Raw genomic sequence first — 10,656 nt, 5'->3', positions numbered from 1 at the left:
ATACACATTAAACTCAAGTTGATGAAAATAGCAGATTTCAACCATAGTGAGCATTTATTAAGTGAAATTTAACAGTCATCAATAATAATAATAATAATAATAATCTTTATTTTTATATAGCGCTAACATATTCCGCAGCGCTTCACAGTTTGCACACATTTTCATCACTGTCCCTGATGGGGCTCACAATCTAAATTCCCTATCAGTATGTTTCTGGAGTGTGGGAGGAAACCGGAGTACCCGGAGGAAACCCACGCAAACACGGGGAGAACATACAAACTCCTTGCAGATGATGCCCTTGGTAGGATTCGAACCCAGGACCCCAGTGCTGCAACGCTAACCACTGAGCCACCGTGCTGCCCATATTGGTTTGTCATCAGTTGGCTAAAACTATCTTTAGGAAATAAGTCCACCATGTTTGAAATTTTTGGCTAACCAGTGGAAAGATCTTTCACACACAATTGATATATCCATGAGAGGGCAGAACCACTAAAATGTGTATGGCGGTGTCAATGAAACAGTTGTTCGTGGGAATGTAGCTATTGAAGTCACAGTAATTCTATGACTACACTGATTGGACAAAGCCATAAATGATACATACAATACAAACATACAATATTTAAAACAATTTTATTCCTGAAAATATTCTGTACAGTCAGTATACACAGGCTTGTGTTACATCTGAAGATTCACACACTACAACAACACACCCAAAAAACATTACAATCGCTTTACACTGCAGTGAGGAGGACAAGGGGGATCCAGATGGGCAAGGTGAAACAATGTATAGTGATACTGAGCATCGGCACGCTAGATGGTGGACTGATATCTGGATACTCATAACCATTATACAATGCAGCAGTCGTTCATCATTGGAGTCTCGATATTCAGTATAGTCATATAAGGAGGTGCATTCATTTACAGAAGACATTATTGTAACTGTGAGATACTACATGGCATTTCCAGGTGCAGTAAGGCACTTTCGGAGTTAGCCTTGTAGGTTCCCCCTTCCCTAATAGACACAAATCTCATGACCTACCTTCTACCACTTTTGGTAAACATGACATCTCCAGCTCATACCTCTCTTACAGTATTTTCATCCTACACTATGTTGCATGGCACATAAATGCACCATTTACATAATTACAAAACTGCAATTATTACAGAGGTCATACAAATTAACAGTCCTCAAAATCTGAACTCAAAATGTTCTGTGTTCATACAAAAAAAACAGCAAGATACAAAGAAAATAAAATTACTTCTAATATATTTTCTGTATGTACATGGTTTTGTATATATTAAATTTTATGGATGAAATAAAAAGAAAACAAAGACATATAAAAGTAACATGTAAACAGCCACAATATTCAGAATTAGGAGCACAAACCCTGATTTAGGTACATTTGATTCAATTGCGCAGGACCATTTTGTATTAAGTATGTCTAGAAATAGTGTAATTATTGATGTGTATACCTTACTGTTTTTACCTACGATAAGAATTTCGGCACAGATGGCTAAACTGGGTGGATTTGTTTTCACGGCTAAAGGATATACCATACCTGTGTACATTAAGGACAGGGAGGAGAAGGCCATGGCAATGCGGTTTCATCAGGCGTACACATAACAAGCATGAGAACAGTACACGTACCAAGAGCAGTTTGACTTTGTTCATTCAAGAATGTAAGAACACCTAATAATTGACCAGAATAGGGAATAGCAATCACAATTACAATTATTAACCTCTTCACTTCTCCCAAGTTCAACTCTCACTGTTTCCCTAATAGTTCGATAATGTGTGTGTACTTTATATTTGGCATTGTGAGTTTACTTGCATATATTATATTAATATTAGACTTTCCCAATGAGATACTTGTGGTATAAGTGCAAGACTATGTAGTCATATTTTAGAAATGTCCTTAGTTAATTATAGTAAATCAATTTTTATTGGTTTATCAGGTTTTTTTTTTTATTAATTATTAGTACAAAGCTGGAATTGTGATTTATAAAGAGCATGTGTATAAACTGTCAGTTTTGAACAGTTTTTGATGCATTTTTAAGCCATAGAATAAGGTGTACACCAATCCTCCAGGGAAGGGATGACATAAGGCTTATATTTTCACCTCTTTTCTGTATCCAAATCTTATTTTTGCAATTGAAGCCCCACAAAGAACTCCACCGTGTGAACACGACATTATACTAGGATTGAATTGTTTATAAGGGTTCAAGAGAATAACAGTAAAATAAAATCACAAAAATATATAATAATGTATATAATTAACTATATCTGAATAAATAACTTCTTACAGGTTGAACAGAATGACAATAAATATGGTTTGTTAGATTGTCAGCTCATAATCTTATGTAAACAATCAATATTGGGATATATTAGTTCACACAGTGTGCCAGAATGTATGTATAATTACAAAACCAAGAAGGAAAAGTCATGAAATTATGGAAATCAAAGGATTAAAAAGATTAAAAACTGGAAACAAAATTTAAAAAACATCTGGATTTATTCAATATCGACTATGAACAGCATGCACAGAAATATACGCACTTACACACCTTGGTATGCAATCAAATGAAGTCATTAATAGCTTTTTTGCCAAATGTTTGCCAAGCTGAATACATTTGGGCACATAAATTATCAAGATCCACTACTGCTCCTTTTAAAATTACCAACCAAAGAAGTCCCAGATGTGCACAATGAGAAACAAGTCAGAAGATGCTGCAGACCTTGGTGGCACATTTAAGCCATGCAACCTTCTCACAGTAGGAAGAGCAACATGAGGCATAGCATTGATGTGTTGAAAAATTAGTCTGGGGCAATTTGGAGAAATGACCATTGCACTGGTTCTATTTCTAAATCTATATAATGCTGAGCTATTGCTGTTGGTGCACTGGGAATGAAGACTAGAGGAGTGCAGCTATGGTGCATTATACCACTCCAAACCATAGAGGGTAGGACTGGATTTATGTTCCCTTGTAAAAGCCTCTTTATGGCATTGCCTATGTGGTCTCCAAACCAATTGCCTGCTATCATTCCATCCAAGACAAAAAGTGACTCATCACTGACGAGGATAGACCTCAATTCTGGTCTTATTGCCATCTTGCTCTGTACCATGATAGTCTTTGAGAGCGGTGGCATGAGGACAATACCTGTTGCTGGTTGTCTGTCTCATAACTGTTCTGATGGCTTGTGAAGATTCTGTTTGACAAGATAGGTTTGGCATGAGATGTCTAATTTCACTTGCTGTACAGAATGGATCATGGATCATGGAACCAGTGGTACAGACATTTCTCCAAAGTGTCTCCTAAACCGTTTTTTCAACACCGAAACGCTGGGTCATATGTTATTCAATTTACTGTGAACAAACTGCATGACCTAAACATGGTACCATGGCATGTAATTTCATCAGTCTGAGCATCAAGCACATGTGAGAGGCCATTGGTTGGCAAAGGGAGCTGCCAATAGCAAATCTTGATGATTAAAGTGCACTCAACATAGTAGAAGATTTTTCAGACAACCATTAATAACGCAATTGACAGCATGATAAGATGTGTAAGTGTGAGTATTTCCCCATGTGGTGCTCATACTCGGTGCTGAAGAAATAAAAACAATTTCAAATTTCTATCTCCTTTTTGCGCATCAGAGTGAAGTTTTTGTACATACATATACATATATATATGGTATACATATATATATATATATATACACACACACACTATGTGCACTAATATACTGTAAGCTGGTAACGTCATCTTTAAAGTGCTTGGCATGTATGGCATCTTATTTACAATTTGCCTACATTTTGATTGTAAGTTAATGAGAATTAAGGTATTTCCCAAAGAGCACAGACGTGTTTGTGATCTGGAAAGGTTTCCCATATTTTGCCTTGCACCAATACTTTTAAAGACCCCTAACAGGACACTGTGGCCTTTTATAGGAGATTGTGAAAAGAGCGCGGTATACTTTCACTTTGTAAGGGTGGTTTACAGCGCAGGTCAAAGCGCAACAGCATTTTTAACTGCATTCATTCTGTTGTTTTGCTTTTCCATAAAATGACTAGAAAAAATAGTAATGTCATTCAAGCGCACAGCGGCGCCTGCGATCGGCGCTTTGACCTGCGCTGCGCAATTTTTGACGGTGCGCCGTGCGCGCCAAAATCAAACTTTTAGGATTTTGGCGCGCACGGCGCACCGTCAAAAGTGCGCAGCGCAGGTCAAAGCGCAACTAGCGCACGGCCTGCTCACGATCTGCGCACCCTATGCTAAAGATAGGGTGCGCCGATCGCAGGCGCCGCTGTGCGCTAGGAGGCGGCGCTACAAGCAAGGGGCGGGCACGCCGGGCAGAGAGCCGGCACGGGGGCGGAGCTACCCCCGGCCGTGCGTGCGCTTAAAAAGCGCTAATGTGAAACCACCCTAAAGCAGATTTGTCACCAGACTTCACAAAATAAGCTGGTGACACCACTAAGTAGCTCTTATGGCCCCTCATGTTTTGTATTCTCTTATAGGTTCAATTTTGGTACAATTTGTCAGCACTTTATAAATATCTCTTATGAGAAATGAGATTTGTGTAATCCTGGGAAAAAGAAACAATGGAGAAATTGGTGATAACTATATTACTGATTTCATTTTCCAACACGTAATGGAAAAAGATGATATATAATCCAACTGCTGACGTGACAATAATCAACATCGCTGGTTTTAATTCTGCTAGATTTTATACATTTCCCTATTCTGTATATTTATGGATATTTATTGGATGAGAGTATAAAAAATAGCCATAAACATTAAATTGGCTGTAGCACCATAACTGAAAACAATGTGCAACTTTATTCAACAAAAATGTCTTTCACTGTCATTCTGAATGTGGACGGTCACATCTAACCTATTTGTGCTCTGTGAGAAATGAAAGTGCCCATTTCAGTAAATGGCCTTACTTTTGTACAAGGGATGAGAACGCTGTTAATAAATAGCAATTCTTTATATTATAAAGCATTTTGCTAAAAATTGCAGTAAATCTTAAAGTGTTGCCATAATTTTTCCTCTCATCAGTTGTCATTGTATTAAAAACGTAGGGAAAGATTGCACCAAGTTGTCTTTACGATGGCTGCAATGCGGCCACATTTTTGGATTTCTTTTACAGCCACAATACTCACCCATGAGGTTCTGCTGAACTGAAGTACGCTTGGTCTAATAGAACTAAGGGAGGACTCAGTGTGTGGGCTGTAGTATGGACGATAAAATGTGAACATATTACTGCCATCTAAAACAGACTTTACTATGGTCAATTTTAAAGTTATTTATTAATTTAACAGACCAGCCAATTGAAGTTAAAGATAACATGTCTCTAATGGCACGTATATATAAATACTTTCATGCTGAGTAAATCCATACCTTTGTAGAAATCAGTCTTGCTGGTGTAGAGAAATCCATAGATGAAATTCCAGTGCAGAGGGGCGGACATTGCCCTTACATCTCTCCTGCCTTTCTCCATATTCCCCGGCAAACTGCCTGCCTCCTCTCTCTAACTGACCGGTCATTGAACTACGTGTGACCTAGACACAGAAGGCAGACAGCAGGAACAGGTAGAGAGGCAGGAGAGCTGTAAGTGCAATGTCCGCCCCACTGCACTAAATCAGCAAAATGGATTTCTACAAAAAATAATCAGCATAAATGCGCCTTAATATACATGCCATTAATTTGGGGTGTAAAATCAGGATGACAGGCTCTCTTTAATATATCATTATTTGTATTTGTTAATTATTTTAGCTTATTAGGTCAAAGAGAATCTGTCACCAGAATGTTTCTTACTTGAACTTCTTGCTGTATTTTTGGGGGGCAGAGGTACCCAGATGTCATAAATATCAAGTACTCCAAGGTAGGAGCTCATCATTGAGATGACTAGCAGAGCTGCAGCAGCTAAAACTGGTTTTATCCCAAAAGTACAGAAAGAAGCATTGACGCATTGAATTAGGATCTCTGTTCCCTGCTTTAAATGAGGCAGCAAAATCCTGGTAACACAGTCTATTTAACTTTAATTTGCCTTTTAGGGCATTTTTAATACAATTCAACAGCATTTTTAACTGCATTCATTCTGTTGTTTTGCTTTTCCATAAAATGACTAGAAAAAATAGTAATGTCATTCAAAAATGATTACCACGTGTGAACATACCGAAATAAGCTGTACCACATAAGAATAAGTTAATGAATGTAAAAGTCCAACTTATAAATTCTTTCTTCCTTCTGATAACACATCTTTGAAACCAACAGCGAAGACTGGCTGTGGGATTTGTAACAAAGCATAATCAATGGCAGGGCTTTTTTTGTAAAAAAAAATATTTGCCGGTACACATTTTTGATTAATTTCTCATTATTCAGTACTGCTTCTTCCTGCTTGTACCTGGCTATGACCGGCGCAGCAGCAATGACGCCATCGCTGCTGCACCTGTCACATGATGCCGGCGAAAGCAGGAAGAAGCAGGGACAGGAGGACGGCAGCAGTGACAGAGCGACGGAGGGTAAGAATGAATGCTTTATTATTTTAAGGTGTGCGGCACCTTCAGATTTTCCGGTACGCCATACCGTCGCATACCGGCGTAAAAAAAGCACTGATCATAGGTACCTCATTACCCTCTGCTCAAGATTAATGTCCAAATGAGTTATGTTTTGAAGAATTCTTATGAATGAATCACTTTTGGCAATAAATCATCATTTATTGTAGTGTATGTAGTGATCCTACTTTTTTTTTCTTTTAACCTGTGCAATATTAAGGAAATTCTCAAAACCTGACCTACTGTGATTCCTTGGGGCCCAGAATTGAGAAATGCTGCTCAAAACTTGATATGTTTTACGGTAGTGTTCTAGCAAGTGACACTGTACTTCTTATATGCACATAGCAGTAATTCATGTAAGAAAAATTCTGAGATAGTGGAGTCAACATGAGTAGTTGTCATATGATAAAGTAATTCTAAGCTTTTTCCACCAGCCTCTGACCCTGAGCAGTGCTCTTTGGCATATGCCTATCTATACTAATTTCCTATACATGTACCACCTTTCACAATTTCTGATGACAATCATTTGAATTCATTTGACCACTTGACATAGCTATTCATGTAGATAAAGCACTTTTAACTAGAGCGTTGTCGATGTTTATATGCTGGTAGAAAATTATTTTTTTCCTCCTTCTTCAGACTTGAGAATAAAAAATACCAGACAGGATGCAAGAGTAGTAATATACAGAAGATGTAGACTAATGGTAAGACTTGATTGCACACCTTAAAAGGGATCCAGATAACATTCTATCTCACCTGATATGTAATGACATATACAAGCCAACGTTATTCAATAATGTTTCTTATACAAAGTGATATATCGGAATCTAAACTCTGCTATTCTGACATTACAAAATAAATACACTGTCATGAATACACTTACCATAGTGCACAGGAGCTATTATGCCTTTCTTCTGGAAAATAAACAATTTAAAATTGATCACCCTTTTGAATGGATATTAACTTGTCACATTCACTCCAGAAAATGGTCAAACATTTAGTTTTGTGCAAGAAATTTTGGAACAAAATGTGACTGGGATGTAGACCTTGTTATTGTAATGAGTCAAACTGTACTTTTATCCCACAACTGCTCTAAAAACCCAATTAGGTATTAATTTGCCATCCAATAGGAGGAATGCTCAATTAAACCATTATATAATATATCAACCAAACATTTACTTGAGTCAGATAAATCTGTCTGATTGCCTTAGAGAAAATGCCTTTATCCTAAGATTGCAAACTGGTTTTTAATGAAATTTAACCTTGTACCCAGCTATGATTTGCAGGCTGTGCTGTGGCAGCCATATTGAATCCTCCTTGTGGTGGCAGAGCCGAGTCAAAGTTGAAGTCCATCTCGTCATTGTCCATGAAGTCATTGAGAATGATGGATTCTACATCACATTCTAAAGTACCATTGAACATATCTAAGTCTAAGTCTGTTGGGAATCTGTCCTGATTGTATACTTGGGGATGGTGATGATGATGGTGGTGGTGATGGTGATGGTATGCGCCTTGGTATGGCCCTTCCAGTAGGCTTCCGTGTCCACCTTGACTGTTGAAGTAAGGGTGATGTGGAACAGATGACAAGCCACAGGATTCAGAATTTATGAGTCCACTTGAACTAGCTAAGGCACTGTTATTAACAGAGCAGTGATGGCTGAGAGTGGGTGGGTGATACAGGCTGTGACTTTTTATTAAACTGGCAGAATAGGGTACTTGTCCTGAGTCACAATTGTTTAGCATGCCTGTGTTCTGCCTATGGTTACGTTGTGGCCCCAGCATAGATGGTATACCTGGATCACTCTGCACAACTCCTTCTTTATGTCCATAGGACATGGCAGTGAGGAGATCCTGGAGGGATGAATTTCTATATGTGCTGCCTGGAGAGAAAGCAGCTTGCTTGTTTTCTTGGATTGTCTGCATGGGTAAACGTCTCATCATTCCCATAGCTGGCTGGCTATAAACTGTGCCACAATAAGCATTAGAACTGTTGCCTAAAGTGGGGCACTTGGATGTGAATGAGAATCCAGGGCTACGTTGCCGTATAGCAGCAGCAGAGTTTACACTATAACCATCCTGGAGCTCATCCAGTAAATGATCTGAAAGACCTTCACTCATACCTATGGTACTACTTAATTCAGTGAGTCGTGGCATTTCAACTGAACAGCGAGCATTAGGAGATAGGGCACTAGATGGGCTGGGGTACATGAGAGGAGAAGAAGGTGTCACCTCATCATCGTCCAGGTCATCTGGCTCATCATTTCCCAAAATGGGTGAGAGCCTTCCACTCATATTCCCTGCCACAGGATTGGCTCTGTTGTGAAATTCAGCCCAAACATCAAAGTCATCACTAGTGTGGGAAGATGGACTTTCAGACCACTTTGCTTGTTGAGAAGAAGGACTGCCTTCTACAGTTGGCTCTGGTGCACTCTGCACCTGTTGCTGTTTCTTCTTTCCTGCTTTGCCCTTTATCCTTAAAAATTTTCCACTTGTGCTGTCCATAGAGGCTGCTCTCCTCCGTGGAGTTTTTCCTGTCTTTCCTCCTTCTGGGTTTAACATCCACCAAGAACTCTTTCCCGTTCCTTCATTTTGAACACGGATAAAGCGCGTATGTAGGGAGAGATTATGTCTGATGGAATTCTAGAAGGAAAAAGGAAAAAATGTTTAGAGGAAAATTATACAAACTTATGTTTATTCATTTATCCGACCAATCTCCAGTGACACAAATACATTATATAACCAATATGACTGCACTTTTAGAATTCTCTTGAATACCAACACTCTATATTCTACTTTTTATTTTTAGAATTTTATAGGCTGAACTGGATAGACTAATGTCTTTTTTCGGCCTTACTAACTATGTTACTATGTTACTTATTGTAACGTCATAGTATATAATATAGTTAATTATTTCAAATATAACTAAGGCTATAAAATACATATTTCATTTAAAATTATTTCACATTAAATAGATTCTTCACCTTTACAAAAATCTAATTCTGCCTGCGATGAGGAAATGACATTGAATGCTGCCAAGATTCTTATGCCCTTCTTTGCTGTCAGGGTAATGCCTTTCTACCTTTGACCTAAACAGTTGAGTCATGTCTCCCAGTTTGGTTGCTAAGAATACTATAGTATCAACCATCGTCTTTATTTTTAAATTAAGGCAAAGGAGCATCTTATGATAATTTTGACCATAAATCTTTGTAAGACTAAGTTGATGTGAAATCAATAAAAATTACATAAGTAGCCATATGTAAAATTGAACCTTATTAAATGTTATAGCATATTACAAAGAATACCATGAAATAGAGGAAATAAGAGTCTAAAACAGTATGAAAATTGCAACATTTCTAAATTTGTTTTATGACATGAAGATAAAAAAGCATTTTCAAAAATGGTTAAAAAATACATTTAGCACCAAAACCGGATTGAAAAATAGTTAATTTCCTGATGATACATTACCTTTACATAGGCTATCAAACAGCTGGATGTAAGATAACTTGAACTTAATGAACATGAGTCTTTTAAAATTATGCAGCCATAGGTTGATATAATCCATTAATGATCATCAGTAGCAGTGGTACACTTCAATATGTAAGCACCGATTTATCAAGAGTTTTCTGACATTAAACATCTTGAAATTTTGCGATTGATGATGTTTTTACATCAGTCCCAGGCAGATCTACCAAAAGTGGGCAAAGCTAAGACAGGTGGGGTGAGCAGAAGTCTGTCTGTCAAATTTATCATATATGCCACAAAGGTGGCATAAATGACACCAGAAATGTACGACAGCCCCTAAATGGAGTAACATTTCTGTTGGAGTGCATGCCCGTTGTAAGATATGCCAAAATCCTTGAGAGGTGAGCCTCAAAATTAATTTGGCGCATCTTACTCCAGCTCATCTTTCATTAACACTGGCATGCAGTCTTAATAAATCTGTGCCATAATGACTTTTATTATCTCTAAAATAAAGTTTTGCAGCAATAAAGAGGTGGAGAGCCAGAGATAATTACTTGCTAATTAGCTTTTTTGTTATATTATCTGTGTCTTACAAGTAGGACAATGTGCATAAGCGTAGCATGTGTCTTATGATTAA

At 37.9% G+C, this 10,656-nt stretch overlaps 1 protein-coding gene across 2 annotated transcripts in view; it reads right to left on the bottom strand.

The window, feature by feature from the left end:
* Positions 1–613: 613 nt before the first annotated feature.
* FOXO6 (forkhead box O6) overlaps positions 614–10,656 on the bottom strand; it is a 235,677-nt gene continuing 225,634 nt past the window's right edge. For both annotated transcript variants that reach the window (XM_073564165.1, XM_073564166.1), the window contains exon 2: positions 614–9,197. In XM_073564165.1, coding sequence (XP_073420266.1) covers positions 7,815–9,197 — 1,383 coding nt within the window. In that variant the 3' untranslated portion in view covers positions 614–7,814. The remainder of the gene's footprint in view (positions 9,198–10,656) is intronic.

Source organism: Dendrobates tinctorius, unplaced genomic scaffold, assembly GCF_039654945.1.
Source record: "Dendrobates tinctorius isolate UK_male_01 unplaced genomic scaffold, ASM3965494v1 ptg000015l, whole genome shotgun sequence".
NCBI classification, from domain to species: Eukaryota; Metazoa; Chordata; class Amphibia; order Anura; family Dendrobatidae; genus Dendrobates; species Dendrobates tinctorius.
The sequence above is the reverse complement of the archived record's forward strand: the minus strand, read 5'-3'. Positions and strand labels throughout refer to the sequence as shown.